Raw genomic sequence first — 17,876 nt, forward strand, 5'->3', positions numbered from 1 at the left:
CATCAACTAAATCCTCCCTGACCGATGTGACCTCCTGAATTAAGGATAAACAATCATGACTGGGTTCTTCCTCATCTTGGGGTGGCTCGGTAAGAAAACAAGCCGGATTGATGGCAGTACAGTGCCGAAAGGTCAGCCTTGGATTATTTAGTAGGTAGATCTCATATCTACTTTGCCTAGCCATGGTAAGATGTTGAGTCTGCAGTTGACCCAAGAGGGCAGCTACGGAGTGAGAGGTATATACAACAATATCCTGCTGAAGGGTAAGGTTGGCGGCAGATTGTAGACTATTGTAGATAGCAGTTAATATTTGAGTACATACGGGGTGTCCCAAGGCAACGGGATCTATTTTAGAAGAGTAGTAAGCAACAGGTCTATGTTTATCCCCGTGTTTCTGAGTTAAGACAGCGGTAGCACAATCTTTCATGATCGTACAATACAGTTGAAAGGGACGGTCGTAGAGGGGCCGTCCCAAAGCCGGAGCTTGCAGCAGGGCTGTTTTTAGTTCCTTAAAGGCTTGGATGTCTGTGGTTTCTATTGTAAAGCTGCCTTCCTTGGTAGTGTACGGTGTGAGTTGCTTGGTCATCAGGGCAGCATTAGGAATCCAGGATCTACAGTAATTTATCATCCCTAACCACTGCCGCATTTGTCTAGCCGTGCTAGGGACTGAAAACTGGCAGATGGGTTTGATTCGACATGCCTCCAAGGCTCGGTGGGTGCCTGATAAAATGATCCCAAGAAATTTAACTTGAGACTGGCCAATTTTAACCTTTGATGGGGATACTATGTATCCCAGGGAGGACAAGTAATTCAATAACTGATTAGCATCCTCTCTATTTCTTGGTTCATCTCTGCTGGATACCAGTAAATCGTCCACATACTGAATTAAAGTAGATCCCTTAGTCAGCGTGAGAGATTGTAACTGTTTCTGCAGGCACCTTGAGAATAAGGTTGGGGAGTGGATGAACCCTTGGGGAAGTCTAGTCCAGGTATATTGCTGTCCCTGGTAAGTGAAGGCAAATAAGTACTGACTCGCCTGGGCTAGCGGTAAAGCGAAGAAGGCGTGTTGGAGGTCTATTATTGTGAAGATCTTGGCGTCTGCTGGGATTAAAGACAGTATCTGTGCTGGGTTGGGAACCAGAGCGTGCAGGGGCTGGACGATAGCATTGATAGCTCGAAGGTCTTGGACCAAACGGTATTCGTTTGGACTGCCTGGCTTAGGCACTGCCAGTATAGGAGTATTACACGGGGACTGGCATCGGACCAAAACCCTCTGTTCCATTAGCCCCTTAATCAGTCTGTGGATACTCGGTATTGCCTGTGATTTCAGTGGGTACTGTCGGATAGAGGGCCAGTCCACATTGCCCTTCACTGGGATCTCAATCGGATCAATGGGAGTATAACCCACATGGGAGGGGTCCTCTGCCCACACATGAGGATCCACATAGTCAGGTATGTCAGAGCCAGTATGATACTGTAGAGTCATTAAGACCTTCTCGGGGTCCCCATGAAATTGGACTGTTCAGCCATGTTTTACAACTTGCACATCCCGGCTGGTAGGGTCAGCCTCATCTATGGCCCTGCGTACCATAACTCCCAAATCTTTAGCATGGTGAGGGGCTAATACTTCACGAGCAATGTACGGTGCCATTGTTAGGGGCTGTTTCCACAGATTCTTATCCACTTCCACAAAATCTGCCTCTCCTTCCGGTCCAGTCACTCTAGCCCTTAATAGAATTCCCTTCACTTCCCCTTCGTGATCCTGATAAAAGTTCTGCAGGTCCTGATTCTTTCCGCTGGTATCGTATGCTAGGGTTACGTGATAGGGTGCCTGCGGCAGGTCCAGAGACCACCACTGAGGGGTTCTAGTGGTATAATACTGCCGCTTAAGGGTTCCCTGTTTTACAATAATCCCTTCATCTCCACACTCCAAATGCAACTGGAATTTGCAGAGGAGGTCTCTAGCCATCAAGTTACAGTCCAGATTGGTAGTGATGACAAATTGATGTTCTACCGATTCTTCCTGGTAACCCACTTTAACTGGTTCTGACACCGGGAATGTCGAGATTTGTCCCAGGAATCCTGAAAGTTCCTGTGTTTTAGTAGAGGCAGGGAGTTTAAGCTTCGATTGTACAGAAGACATGACGGCTCCCGTATCGATCAAAAAGGGTTGCCACTCATTCAGAATTTTTAACAATATCATTGGTTCGTCGTCCGGGGAGGATCCCTGCACAATCAAGCTGCATAGTCAATCGGGGGATAATTGACCAAAGGGGTTGTTCTGGGAGAAGTTAGTGTAAGATCCTCCTCTCCCCCCTTGCCCCCCTCCTCTTCCTCCTCTTCCTTTTCCATGCTGACGGTAGGGGCAATTTTTATTCCAATGTCCTTCCTGCCCACAATTAAAACATCCATCTCGTCTTTCCCAGCCCCGACCTCTTCCCATACCAGGCCGAGGACAGTAGGGCGGTCCGAAATTAGCAGGGCCCGGGCCATTTGGGTGTTCGATATAACCATATCCCTGTTTATCCACCCAACCTGGCACGAAATATTGCGGTTCCATCTGGTATCCTCTTGGGTCGGGTTTTGGTTCTTTCTTTCTAGTCACGTATTCAGTCTTGACCCGGGTTGGGGGCGCACCTCCCCCCTCCCCTTTCTTTTCCTGCCAATAATATCTAATCGCCCTTTCCATCTGGACTTTACTGTTATCTGCCCAATTCATATTATTTGTCCGGATAGTGTGAGTAGTCGAATAGGGCAGGCACTGAAGTAGGATAGCGCAGAATTGAGGAGAATCCTCTCCTGCCCTGAAGGCATTATCTCCTGATTAACTCCTGTATATTTCAATAAATCTTTCCATAAATTCATCGGGAGTTTCTTCACGCTTGGGTTTAGTTTCTAATACTGTGGCCATACTGATGGGCTTCTGAAGGGTTGTGGTGAGAGCATTGAAGATAGCGTTTAGGCGATCCTGGATATCGTTATGGTTAGCAACCAACAATGCATCATGAGTAGCACGTCCTAGGTGACTTAGAAATCGGGTGTGTTCAGTTGGGCTCAAGGTTTGCTTTACCAAGGCCCACAGGTCCCTTGATTCTGCATTATAAACTGAAATAGTTGTTCGAAGATAATCTATAAATTTGATAGGTTCTTTTTTTCGTTCTGGTATGTGAGCCATAAGGGCCATAATTTTGTTCGGTTTCCAGGGCACATAGACATCTATAGTGGGGTGGTCTGCAGCTTGTTGTGCATCAGGGTTTGGCATTGGTCTGACAGGGAATTGGTGTCGGGACTTTGGGATCTTGGAAATCATTTCTAGATCGGAGGATGTTTCGGAGCTGTCTGACTGCTTGACAGTTCTGCGTCTCGATCGACGGGGGTGTTTGCGTTGTCTTTCACAACTTGGACTGGTAGATTGACTAGAAGATTTACAGGACTGTCTGTGATATCGAGATATAGTTCTGCCCTTTCGAGTGTGAGATCTGGTCCTTTCGGCTATATTGTTTGTGAACTGGGGATCCGAATCGCTATCAGAGGATGAGGAGTCAGTTTGGGTTTGTTGCTTTGGTGGTATGGGGTTATTTTTAACTCCTCTCGCCGGAGTGTAAGGTGGAGGGTGTTGGGAAGAGGACTGGAGCAAGGGGCCAGGGGGTGTGGGAGGCGCCGTTGGGCGCTGAGTCAGTGACCACTCATCAATTTCATCATCAGCCTCGGTTAACACAAAGCCAGCCATTTGACTACGTAGTTGGTCAATACCTTTCGCAGAGGTCCCAGAGGATCTCTTAGTAAGTTTCTCGTGCGCACATTATTTTTTTATGACGTCTACAGTTTTAACATGTGTTCCCTCTGTCAATGAGAATCCTAATTTAATAGCATTTATTTGCCAACTTGACAGAAGTGATGCATCTTTTAATTTTTGACAATAGTGTCACCATGTTGCAATTAAATTTTTGTCCCCTTTTCCTCGTCCCCTTCTCCAAATTAATCCCTGTGCTTTTTTTGCTACCTCTACGCTTCTAGTGCCACCTAGAGGCCACTGGTCATCTCCTAATAATTTGTTCAGGACTCCTGATAATTTTCTAAAGTCTTCAGCTCTTTCACGGAATTCCTCACATAACTTTTGTAGCGGAGTATCCGCATCCATTGTTTTATCCAACTGATTACCCACTTTCATGCTGTCCCTCGTATTACCGTGTCGTTACGCGTTCACGTCGTCGTGCGATTTGAACAAACTTAAAATAAACACAGACTTTACTGAAACTAACACTGACTTTGAACAAACTCAAAATAAACAGACTTTACTAAAACTAACACTGATTTCCACGTCGCCCCGCGGTTTGCGTCGCCGCGCGATTTGAAACACTTAAAATAAACAAACTTTACTAAATCTAACACTGATTTCCGCATCGCCCCATGGTTCGCGTCGCCGCGTGATTTGAAACACTTAATATCCGCATCGCCCCGCGGTTCGCGTTGCCGCGCGATTTGAAACACTTAAAATAAACAAACTTTACTAAATCTAGCATTGATTTCCACATCGCCCCGTGGTTCGCGTCGCCGCGCGATTTGAAACACTTAAAATAAACAGACTTACTGAAACCAGCACTGACTTTGATATCACCCCGCGGTTCGCATCGCTGCGCGTTCGCGTCGGCTCACGTTCACTCGGTCGCGCGCTCGTGCCGCCGCACGTCTCACGTCGCTACGCATTTCATGCTGCTGCGCTTCTGCGTCAGCCCACGTTCACTCGGCTGCACGCTCGTACCACCACACGTCCCACGTCACTACGCGTTTCACGCTGCTGCGTGTCTGCGTCGGCCCACGTTCACTCGGCCGCACGCTCGCGCCGCCGCACATCCCGCGTCGCTGCGCGTTCACGCCGCCGCGCGCTTATCTAGCCCTACCTTTCGAGTTGCTGCGTGATTTAAATTCAATCAGTGCCTAGACGGGCCAAGTGATATACGAGGTCGACGTCACACCTGACTTGAACAACTATCCTCTATTTATTCCCCATAAGCCTTACTTAATTCCCTGTGAGCCTAATTTTCTAAATTTGATTTCTTATGAGTCTTATTTAATTACTTTAATCTCCAAATTTCCCTATCCTTTCGTGTCACCGCGCAGTTTAAATTCAATCAGTGCCTAGACGGGCCAAGTGATATACAAGGTCGACGTCACACCTGACTTGAACACTTATTTCCTAAAGTTTAAGTTCAATCAGTGCCTAGATGGGCCAAGTGATATACAAGGTCGACATCACACCTGACTTGAACACTTATTTCTAAATTTAGAAGGTATTCGCCAGATTGTTATGGATCTCGTTCAGACACTACCCGAGCACCAGCGAGTGGCTAAACTTTTCTCAGACTTTTGAAACGGGGGAAACTGGAACAGTATTGAAATCATACTCACTCCAGTGGCCACTTTCCCCTCGTCTCGTCCAAGGCTAGACTGGCTCTTAATTTGCAAGTTTTCGGCAGTCGTCCGTTGAGATCCCACTTCTGACACCAAATGTAAATGTAGATTCTTTTCTCTCAATCTGATTCAGTACAATTACTGAGTCGAATACCTATTGTGCTTTGAACAAAGCGGTCTTTATTTTACCGGCCGGAAAGACTTATCAGACAGAAGATATACTCTCTCGATAGAGCGTACACACTCCCTACGGATAAGTGAAGTTACATCGTAAAGCGACAACAGTTATACATTTTTGAAAATAGATAACAAAATACAATTAGATTGACATTCTAACTCAGCCACTCATTAGTCAATCTATATGGGATGGTTTTACGAAAGCTCAAGCATTGCCTCTAAATGTTACAACTTTACTGGCGTGACTACTAACTGAGACCTTGCAATTCTGCAGATTTATCCATATATTCATTTCATGTTACAATTTATATTATTGGCAGGATTAGTAAATTAAAACCTTGAGAAAGCCTGTTAATTGTGCTGATGTATTATTTGCAATCTGACATTCTCTTAATTATTTTTCCATGGCTTATACATTTTCATATATCCAGTTCACTTTACTGTCTTTTAATTCCATATATCCCGTTCATATATCCACATCTTCAATGACTGATGTACCATGAAACCCAGGTCTCTTTGCACCTTCCCTTTTCATAATCTGTCACCATTCAGATAATAATCTGCCTTCATGTTTTTGCCACCAAAGTGGATAACCTCACATTTACCCACATTATACTGCATCTGCCATGCATTTGCCCATTCACCTAACCTGTCCAAGTCCGCCTGCAGCCTCTTAACATCCTCCTCACAGCTCGCACTGCCACCCAGCTTCATGTCATCTGCACTATCTGCAACTGGAGTATTGTTTCCAATTCTGGGCACCGCATTTTCGAAAGTATGTGGAGGCCTTGGAGAGAGTGCAGAAAAAAATTACAAGATTGATTCCAGGGATGAGGGACTTCAGTTACTTGGATAGACTGGAGAAGCTGGGATTGTTCTCCTTAGAGCAGAGATTGAGAGGAGAATTGCTGGTTTTTAAAATCACGAGGAGTCTGGACAGAGTTGATAGAACCTGTTTCCATTGGCGGAGGGGTAAGAAGCAGATGACACAGATTTAAGGTGATGGGCAGAAGAACCAAGGGCGACGTCAGAAAAAACCTTTTTACGCAGCGAGTGGTCAGTATCTGGAATGCACTGCCGGAAAGGGAGATAGAGGCAAACTCAATCACAGCTTCCAAAAGGGAGTTGGGTAAGTACGAGAAGGAGAGAAGTTTGTGGGGCTATGGGAAAGGGTGGGGGAGTGGGGCAAGCTAACCGCTCTTGCAGAGAGCTGGCACAGGCTCGATGGGCCAAATTGCCTCCTTCCGTGCTGTAACCACTCTTTGATTGTAAAGGTGATGATAAAGCTGTTGTCCAGGATGCTCCATCTCCCGGGCACTGGGACCCAGTGAGGAACAGAGACCCTGAAGCCCCGCCCACTCGGGAGCCCAAGCCCCTCCCACACGGGCTCAGCCACGCCCACTGGGGGGCACAAGCCCCTCCCACTCGGGCTCAGTCCTGCCCACTGGGGGGGGCACAAGCCCCTCCCAACCGGGCTCAGCCCCACCCACTGGGGGGGGACACAAGCCCTGCCCACCCGGGCTCATCCCCGCCCACTGGTGGGTCACAAGTCCCTCACACACTCGAATTGTTGAGAGTTTCGATGCAGGACTCAGTGAGGGCTTTTGTCAACTGGTAGTCCAGGCTGTGAGAGAAGGGGAGCAGCATTTACAGAGCAAGGTCCAAGTCCACATCACACCCAGGTCTGACACGGTCACTGCATTCATCAGGGCCCCAATATCATCGGGCTCCGAGTGTGGAAGGGCAAATGTTTGTCTGTTCTGTGTGTGGGAAAAGATTTCAAAGATCAGTGTGATTGGAAAAGCACCGACCCGAGTGAGAGTGTTCCAGTGCACCGACTGTGGAAAGGGCTTTTACCATTTACACAACCTGAAAAAACATCACACCATTTACAGCGGGGAGAAACCGTACCCGTGTTGTGTGCGTGAACGAGGCTTCAACTGATTGTCCAACCATGGAGAGTCACAAGGACACACACCATGGAGAAACTGTGTAAATGTGGGGATTGTGGGAAGGGATTCAATTCCCCCTACCAGCTGGAAACTCATCAACGCAGTCACACCGGGGAGGCCGTTCAGTTGCTCTTGCTGTCTGAAGACTTTCAAAGAATCATCAAACCTGCTGAAACACCAGCAAATGTTCACTGACGAGGGATCATTTAGGTGCTGTTACTGTGCAAAGACATTTGCTCACTCGTCCAACCTACTGAAACACCAGTGAGTTCACATCAGGTAAAGGTTGTTCACCTGCTCCGTATGTGGGAAGGGAGTCACTTGTTCATCTAAACTGCTGACCCACAAGTGAGTTCACACTGGGAAGAGGCCATTCACCTGCTGCGTGTGTGGGATGAGATTCACTCTGTCATGCAATCTGGACACACCAGCTTGTTCACACTGATAATAGATCTTTGAAACGTTCTGACAGTGAGAAGAGCTTTAAAAGCACAAAGGTTCTGTTGACACACCAGCGAATTCACACTGCGGAGATGCTGTTCACCTACCCCAAGTGTGCAAAGGGATTCACTAATTTATCCAACCTGCTGAGGCACCAGCAAGTTCACAAGTGAGTACAGGGATTGGATTCTGCTGTTAATCATATCCAGGACTGAACCATGTTCATTCTGGCAGTTGGGGTTTGGTAAAACTGATGTTAGTAACCCCTATAACTGGGCTGGAGTTTAATCTGTATCAATGTCCAATAAATCAGGTTTGTGTCCCACACACACAGTGTGTCAGATCCTTGATGTCTCGACAATAAGCCAAACTGATTGAGCACATGTTACAAATTGTGTGGAATACATCTGAGAACTGAGTTCTCACAACTTTTTTAAAGATGGATCTACAAGGTGTCCAAGTCTGACAGGAAATACATTTCTATTATATCACAGGTCCAGTCCAACTATCCAGGGCAGTGAGTCCGTATAATATTGTTTTTTAACCTATGGGAAATATTCTGATAATCTGTTATTGTCACAGGGCAAAGCAGTATTTTTAGTTTAACATCAATTTAATCAAACTCAATGGGCAATTGATCTTCAAAGGGACAGTGTCGGCAGTTCTGAAGCTCATTTCTCTCTGTGAGCAAGTCAGAATGAGAAGCTGTAACAACAGCCGATGTTTCACAAAGGGAGACCTCACCAGACCAAAGGACATTGGTGGCGTTTAACAGGCTGTTTGTGTCACTGGGCTACAGGAGGCTATTTGTGACAGAAGGAAAGCTGGCCACAGCAAACAAACAGTTTACCAGCCTGTCCAGGGCCCACTCAGACCCCACCTTCTCTCTCTCACTATTGGTTGTGCTGCAGTAATTGCTCGTCTGACCTTTCCTCTCTTGTCCCTCCTACACCCCTAATACATGGCCCTACACAATCTCCCTCCCCCTACATCCTCACTGTGCTGGAACCCACACCAGTCACCCCATCTGCTCCTTGTTCTCTCCCTGGATCCTGAAACTGCAGAACTAACTCTTCCTCTCCTGAAGTTTACAGGCTCTAAAACTGAAGCTTGGTGGCCCTCAGTCCCTACTCCGTGATTTACCTCCCCTTCTCTCCTCCTCTTTCACCCTTAGTTGTGTTCCACACTCTGGGCCTGGGGCCTTCCCCGGGATTCTCAGTATGAACAGGGGGATGTGTGTTGAGACAGGATGTCCCAGATCTCCACCTTTAAAGGGAGAAGGAGAGGACCAGCTGGGCTGAATGGCCCTGCTTTATGACATCACTGCAGTGCCTAGCAACCACCCTCCCTGAGCCTTGCTCATTATAGAAACATAGAAACATAGAAAATAGGTGCAGGAGTAGGCCATTCGACCCTTCGAGCCTGCACCACCATTCAATGAGTTCATGATTGAACATGCAACTTCAGTACCCCATTCCTGCTTTCTCGCCATACCCCTTGATCCCCCTAGTAGTAAGGACTACATCTAACTCCTTTTTGAATATATTTAGTGAATTGGCCTCAACAACTTTCTGTGGTAGAGAATTCCACAGGTTCACCACTCTCTGGGTGAAGAAGTTTCTCCTCATCTCGGTCCCAAATGGCTTACCCCTTATCCTTAGACTGTGACCCCTGGTTCTGGACTTCTCCAACATTGGGAACATTCTTCCTGCATCTAACTTGTCTAAACCCGTCAGAATTTTAAATGTTTCTATGAGATCTCCTCTCATTCTTCTGGATTCCAGTGAATATAAGCCCAGTTGATCCAGTCTTTCTTGGGCTGGGTTTAGCTCTGTGCTGTTACAGGAAGGGAAACAGGAGCAGGATTCGGCCCGTGTGGAGCCCAGGATTAATGGAGAGAGGTACAGGATCAATTTGTACCTTATTGAGTGAGAAATATCAGTGTCCCAGACACTCCCTGTCCCTCAGTATCTGTGTCGGGGAGCGACCGATGGATTCACTCTGTATCTAGCCCGTGCTGTGCCCGACTGGAAAGTGGTTGATGCTGGCATGAGGTGCTTAGCTCAATGAGCACAACATTTAACCCAAAGATGATCAGATAAACCCATCAGCTTCTCCCCTGGGCATAGGTCCTGAAGGACAGGGAGTGTCTCTAATAATTTGGCTAGTGTCCTTAATCAAATTTAAACACATCACGCATCACTTTTTAAAATTCCTTCATGCGATGTGGGCGTCGCCTCTCACCTTTCATTCTTCTAAACGCTAGAGAATATAGGCCTGGTCTACTCAATCTCTCATAGGACAACCCCCCCATCCCAGGAATCAGTCTGGTGAACCTTCGTTGCACTCCCTCTGATACGTTCGTAATAAACTGAATACTGTGTACAATGAGCAAGTGTGACCTTAGCTCTTTTAATAAGTTTCCAGAGTGCAGGTACTGTGTGGGTGGCCTGCTTATATACCGTGCTCCCAAGGGATGCTGGGATCCCTTGGGACTCCAACAGGTAGGCCCTCTGGTGGTAGTGCAATACAGGTTACAAGGGGTTAAATACATAACATCTCTCCCCCGTGAAGTCAATAGTACACTTATTTACAAGGTGAGATGATCTGGGGCTTTTCACTCCCTTGTCGATTGTCTCGGTACAAATGCAGATGTGGATGAGGTGGTTAGTTCTTCACTGGGCTGCTGGGGATGGTGAGTTCAGCTTCATGGTCAACCATGATGTCAGTTGCCACTTGTGTGTGTGTTGGAGGGTCAAAGTTGGTGGTGTCTTCTTTGGGTTGTTCGTAGCTGTTGGTGAACTGTAATTTGATTTGGTCCAAATGTTTTCTGCATGTTAGTCCATTGGCCAATTTGACCTGGAACACCCTACTCCCCTCCTTGGCTATGACCGTGCCAGTGAGCCATCTGGGACCCTGTCCATAATTGAGTACAAACACAGGATCATTGATCTCAATATCGCATGACAAATTTGCGCGGTCATGGTACACACTTTGTTGATGCCGCCTGCCCTCCACGTGATCATAGAGATCAGGGTGAACAAGAGAGAGCCTTGTTTTGAGCATGCTTTTCATGAGCAGCTTGGCTGGGAGAACGCCGGTGAGTGAGTGGGGTCTGGTGCGGTAGCTGAGCAGCACTCGGGATAAGCGGAACTGCAGGGAGCCTTTCGACATGCGTTTCAGGCTTTGCTTGATGGTCTGAACTGCCCACTCTGCCTGGCCGTTGGATGCGGGCTTGAATGGGGCAAATGTGACGTGCTTGATCCCATTGCGGGTCATGAATTCCTTGAATTCAGAACTGATGAAACACGATCCATTGTCGCTGACTAGGACATCAGGCAAGCTGGGCATGGCAAACATGGCTCGTATGCTTTCAATAGTGGCCGTGGACGTGCTTACAGACATTATTGCATGTTCAATCCATTTTGAGTAAGCGTCCACAACAACCAAAAACATTTCACCTAGAAATGGGCCTGCGTAGTCCATGTGGATCCTCAACCACGGTTTGGAGGGCCACGACCACAAACTTAGTGCTGCCTCTCTGGGTGCATTGCTCAGCTGAGAGCAAGTGTTGCACTGGCGCACGCATGACTCTAAATCTGAGTCGATGCCGGGCCACCACACATGGGATCTGGCTATGGCTTTCATCATTACAAGGCCTGGGTGTGTGCTGTGCAGTTCACAAATGAACATATCTCTGCCTTTCTTGGGCAAGACCACACGATTGCCCCACAACAGACAGTCTGCCTGCAGGGACATTTCGTCTTTGTGCCTGTTGAATGGCTTAACCGCCTCCTGCATCTCCGCTGGGCGCTGGACCAGCTTCCATGGAGGACAGTTTTTTTTACCAAGGATAGTAAAGGATCGTGGCTGGTCCAGGTCCTGATCCGGCGGGCTGTAATGGGGGACTTTTCATTTTCGAATGCATCCATTACCGTGAGCAAGTCCGCTGGCAATGACAGCCGACTGAGAGCATCAGCACAGTTCTGTGTGCCCAATCTGTGGCGGATTACTTAGTTGTATGCTGACAGTGTGAGCGCCCATCTTTGGATGCGGGCAGAGGCATTGGTGTTAATCCCTTTGCTCTCAGAGAACAGTGATATGAGTGGCTTGTGGTCAGTTTCAAGTTCAAACTTGAGGCCAAATAAGTACTGGTCCATTTTCTTTACCCAGTAAACGCACGCCAGAGCCGCTTTCTCAATCATGCTGTAGGCCCTTTCGGCCTTGGAAAACCTCCTGGATGCATAAGCGACCGGTTGCAAAATCCCGATTCGTTAGCCTGTTGTAACACACACCCGACCCCGTATGACGACACATCACAAGCTAGCACTAATCTTTTACAAGGGTTATACAGGACAAGCAGTTTATTTGAACACAACAGATTTCTGGCTTTCGTAAAGACAGCCTCTTGTGAATTCCCCCATACCCAGTCGTCTCGCTTGCGCAGTCGCACATGTAGGCGTTCTAGCAGGGTGCTTAACCCAAGTAGGAAATTACTGAAATAGTTAAGGAGTCCCAGGAACGATCGCAGCTCCATCACATTCTGTGATCTCGGCGCGTTCTTGATGGCCTCCGTCTTGGCATCGATGGGTCTGATGCCGTCTGCTGCGATTCTTCTTCCCAGGAACTCAACCTCCTGTGCCAGGAAAATATATCGAGCATTTCAACCTGAGTCCCAACTGACTAAGAACCTCTTCCAGATTCTTCAAGTGCTCGATGGTGTCCTGATCTGTAACCAGTATATTGTCCTGGAAAACAACAGTGTGAGGAACTGACTTTAGCATGCTCTCCATGTTCCATTGGAAGATTGACGCAGTTGACTGAATCCTGAACAGGTATCTGTTATAAATGAACAGACCTTTGTGCGCGTTGATGCAATTGAGGCCTTTCGAAGACTTCTCCAGCTCCTGTGTCATGTAGACCAAGGTCAGGTCCAGCTTGGTGAATGTCTTTCCTCCAGCCAGAGTCACAAATAGGTTGGATGCCTTGGGTAGCGGGTACTGGTCCTGTAGCGAAAACCGGTTAATCGTTACTTTATAGTCCCCACAAATTCTGACCGTGCTGTCCTCTTTAAGTACTGGGACAATCGGATTAGCCCACTCGGTGAATTCCACTGGCGCGATGATGCCTTCTCGCTGCAGCCTGTCCAGCTCAATTTCCACTTTCTCATGCATCATATATGGTACTGCCCGTGCCTTGTGGTGGATGGGTCATGTACCGGGGACGAAATGGATTTGCATTTTCACCCCTGAGAAGCTTCCAATGCCTGGCTCGAACAACAATGGGAACCTGCTCAAAACCTGGGCACATGAGGCGTCGTTGACGGACGAAAGCGCTCAGATGTCATCCCAGTTCCAGCGGATTTTTCCCAGCCAGCTTCTGCCAAACATTGTGGGGCCATCCCCTGGCACAATCCACAGTGGGAGTTCGTGTTCTGCTCCATCAAAGGAGACTTTGACTTCTGCACTGGCAATTACAGGGATTACTTGATTGGTGTAAGTCCTTAGTTTGGTGTGAATGGGGCCCGAGCTTGGGCCTGTGTGTCTTTTTGCCCCACAGCCTGTCGAAGGCCTTTTTACTCATTATGGACAGACTCGCACCTGTGTCCAGTTCCATAGATACTGGAATTCCGTTCAGTTCAACTTTCAACATTATTGGTGGATATTTTGTGGTGAATGTGTGCCCCGTACACTTCTGCCTCCTCGGTATGAGTTTCCAATTCAGCCTGATCCACAGCGAATTGATCTTCCTCTGCAACGTGGTGGTTTGCAGGGTTTTCAGTTCACCTGCACATTCACTGGAGGTGTCCCATTGTTCTGCAACTATTGCATGCATAGTGCTTGAAGTGCCATTGATGGGGCCAATGATCATCTCCACAGCACCAACAAGGTGTTAACTGCCTCGCATTAACCATTGATGGTGGACTCTGGGTCATCTGAGGTCGGGCAGCAGCAGCCAGCGTGTACGTTCTGCCATGTATATTTCTGCTCGAAAACAACATTACTTTGTGCACAGTTCTGGTCGAAACGTCTTTATTCTGTGAAATCTGTTTGGTGTTGTCGCTGGTAGACATAAGTGCCTGAGCTATCGTTATGGCTTTATTTAGATTCGGAGTTTAAACAGTCAACAATTTGCGAAGGATTAGCTCATGGCCAATGCCCAGCACAAAAAAGTCTCTAAGCATTTGTTCTAGGAATCCCTCAAATTCACAATGTCCTGAAAGGCACCTTAGTTCGGCGACATAGCTCGCCAATTCCTGGCACTCTGACCGTTGACATGTGTAGAACTGATATCTCGCCATAAGAACACTTTCCTTAGGATTTATTTGCTCCTGGACCAGCGTACATAATAATTCATAAAATTTATCTGTTGGTTTTGCCGGAGCTAGGAGATTCTTCATGAGGTCATAGGTTGTTGCCCCACAGACAGTTAGGAGGATCGCCCTTCATTTGGCAGCGTTCTCGTCCCCTTCCAGCTCGTTGGCCACAAATTATTGGTCGAGTCTCTCCACGAAGGCCTCCCAATCGTTCCCTTCTGAGAACTCCTCCAGGATATCAACAGTTCTTTGCATTTTTGCGCGGTTGTTCGTTACCTCATCGCCAATTGATAGCTCATAATAAAGGATGAAACTGAGTACTGTGTACAATGAGCAAGTGTGACCTTAGCTCCATTAATGAGACTCCAGAGTGTAGATACCTCATGGGTGGCCTGCTTATATACCTGTTGGAGTCCCAAGGGATGCTGGGATCCCTTGGGACTCCAACAGGTGGGCCCTCTGGTGGTAGTGTAATGCAGGTTGCAAAGTGTTAAATACATAACATCCACGACCACCGTCCTGGGGCCAATACTTATCACTTTGCTGTGTGTGGGAGCTTGCTGTGCACGAATTAGCTGCGGCGTTTCCCACATTACAACAGCTACCACACTGGGAATGTGCTGTGAGGGGCTTGCGGGGGTCCTGAGGCTGTGAATGGTGCTGTTGAAATACAATGCTGAGTGTGAGCAGGTGTGAGGGGGAATGGGGCAGGGAGAGGTTACTGACTCTGTGCAGACCCAGTACAGGAAATACAATCGCTGGCCTCCCTCATCTTCATCGTCCTCCGCTGCCCCTGATGCTGATCTAACAAGATCTCCTGTAACCAGATCTCCTGTAATGTTGTTCATTAAGCCATTGTAGGGGCGGGCAGAGGGTGTGGGATTGATTACTGATCGTGTGTTCATATACCAGCTCCGTTCACATGGGCTTTGACTAATATAAACAAATGAGCCCTTTAATATTCAGAAACTGACATTGGCTTTGCGTCGCTCTGACCTCGAGTTCCCCGGGGCAGAGCACAGATTTCCCCATTCAGTGTTGCCGGAGAATGGGGGCAGGCAGATCTGGGAAGCACTGCAATGGACCCGGGTCCTGTGTGTGTACATCGCTCGCTGATGCAGTGCGGTCTAAACTGACCGGCTTAGCAGAGAAATACGCAGCCCGGGAACGGCCGGAGCTCCTGAGAACAGAAGCAGCATTCAAATTATCTCAAACCAGACCAGAATTTAACTAGGCCCTTTCATTACTATATTAATTCATCATCGCCGACTCTCTAGTTTTCAGACAGATTAAATAATATTTAAGGAACCGGTGGCGGTATTTATACAATTGTTGAGTGACAACTGTAGTTCAGTTATTCCCTGTTAACTGGAAAAGGGTATGTGTGAGCAGAGAACTGTAATGCAGAGACCGGAAACTGAAAACTCCCACAAAAGGATAAGGGGTAAGCCATTTAGGACTGAGATGAGGAGAAACTTCTTCACTCAGAGTTACGAACCTGTGGAATTCCCTACTGCAGAGAGATGTTGATGCCAGTTTGTTGGATATATTCAAGAGGGAGTTAGATGTGGCCCTTATGGCTAAAGAGATCAAGGGGTATGGAGAGAAAGGGGTACTGAGGTGAAAGATCAGCCATGATCTTATTGAATGGTGGTGCAGGCTCGAAGGACCGAATGGTCTACTCCTACACCTATTTTCTATGTTTACATGTCTGAAATAAGCCAATCTATCGGTACATGAATTCAAGGGCTCTGACTCCATTAAGTCAGTAAGCCGCCCTTCCACAGATACTGTGAATGTCTCTGAAAAGAGCCTTTGGTTATTAGATTAAATCTTGCCCGCTTTACTTGGTCTTGGACGAAGTGGTGGTTTTCTTGAGCAGCATCACAGCCTGGATATTAGGCAGCACCCTGCCCTGGCGATGGTCACCTTTCCCAGCAGCTTATTGAGCTCCTCGTCGTTGCGGATGGCCAGCTGCAGGTGCCTGGGGATGATGCGGGTCTTCTTGTTGTCGCGGGCCGCGTTGCCGGCTAGCTCCTGGATTTCAGCGGTCAAATACTCGAGCACAGCAGCCATGTAGACCGGGGCTCCGGCACCCACACGCTCAGCATAGTTCCCATTTCGCAGGAGCCTGTGAACACGGCTCACAGGGAACTGCAGTCCGGCCCGGGAGGAACGAGACTTGGCCTTGGCCCGAGCTTTACCGCCGGTTTTTCCTCTTCCAGACATTTCCACAATCCACAGGTTCAGAGAAAGAATGCGAAACTCCTCCCTCATCTGCTCTTCTTTTACATTCTGGAGGGATGCAGGGAGTGAACTTGTGATTGGTCGCTCTGCGGTGCATTTCATTGGTCTTTTCCGATGACCAATCACCATCTGTTTAGCCCGCCAATGAAAAGAGGGTGAAAATTATTGTTCGACTTCCAATGAATCTTCAATTTCAAAAACCCCGCCAATAATTTTTACAATGCGGATTATGTTAATAAATTCATCATTAGCCAAAGATTTCCAAACACGTTTTATTCCATATTGCCTTCCAAATTCCAGGATGTTACAATCAGGATTAAATTAGGGTTCACTTTCAAACATTCTGTAACGGGACACATTCCAGCTCAATCTTTGTACAATTTGGGAATCACAGATCATGGATCGATCCTCCGCACAGGGGGGAGTGAGACCAGAACTGTAAGTCCTTCTGTGAAAAGAGAAGAGGGACAGAGTGTTCAAACTGCCCCGTTCTGGTCTCTGTAAGAACTCCCATTCTGGGTTGTTGCACACACAGGCCCCGGGTAATAAGCGGGTTGACTAACTAGAATTTTTTTATTGAAAAGGGCTTGAGAGAGAATGAGGTGAGTAAAGTCTGAGTCTCACCCCCTCAAACAAGACCATAATTCGTCGGCAGGCGACCAGGGACAGTGTTTGTAGTTTACTGGGAGGGAAATTCATCAACGAAGCTAAGGCTGAACCGGACAGTAAAACCAATTATCTGAATATTCGTATCTAAATCTCCCTGGATCTTTAAATGTTGTCAAAAACACTTGCTCAGGAAATAACTACAGTAAATTGAGGTTAAAGGATGACGCGTTTGTGCAGCTCTTTTGAGAGGTTGTGGGTGGCTCTTTAAAGAGCCGTTGTGTTTGGGGTTTGTTCCGTCAGAACAGCGTGGAGTTTTACTTGGAGCTGGTGTACTTGGTCACCGCCTTTGTCCCTTCCGACACGGCGTGCTTGGCCAGCTCCCCAGGCAGCAGCAGGCGCACGGCGGTCTGGATCTCCCGGGAGCTGATGGTGCGGCGCTTGTTGTAATGGGCCAGGCGGGAAGCCTCACCCGCGATGCGCTCGAAAATATCCTTCCCAAACGAGTTCATGATGCCCATGGCCTTGGAGGAGATGCCGGTGTCGGGATGAACCTGTTTCATCACTTTGTAGATGTAGATGGAGTAACTCTCCTTCCTCGACTTTCTGAGCTTCTTGCCGCCCTTCGGTGGCGTTTTCTTGATCACTTTCTTGGCGCCTTTCTTGGCAGTAACTGATTTCTTCTCTTCAGGCATCGTCTTGTTCAATCCGACCCAGACATGACG

General features: G+C 47.7%; 1 protein-coding gene across 1 annotated transcript; it reads right to left on the reverse strand.

Moving 5' to 3' along the window:
* Positions 1 to 16,182: 16,182 nt before the first annotated feature.
* LOC139273428 (histone H2A type 2-C-like) lies at positions 16,183 to 16,527 on the reverse strand. Its single transcript, XM_070890341.1, has one exon. The coding sequence runs from the start codon at positions 16,525 to 16,527 to the stop codon at positions 16,183 to 16,185; it is 345 nt and encodes a 114-aa protein (XP_070746442.1).
* Positions 16,528 to 17,876: the final 1,349 nt, after the last annotated feature.

Source organism: Pristiophorus japonicus, chromosome 9 (assembly GCF_044704955.1).
Source record: "Pristiophorus japonicus isolate sPriJap1 chromosome 9, sPriJap1.hap1, whole genome shotgun sequence".
NCBI classification, from domain to species: domain Eukaryota; kingdom Metazoa; phylum Chordata; class Chondrichthyes; family Pristiophoridae; genus Pristiophorus; species Pristiophorus japonicus.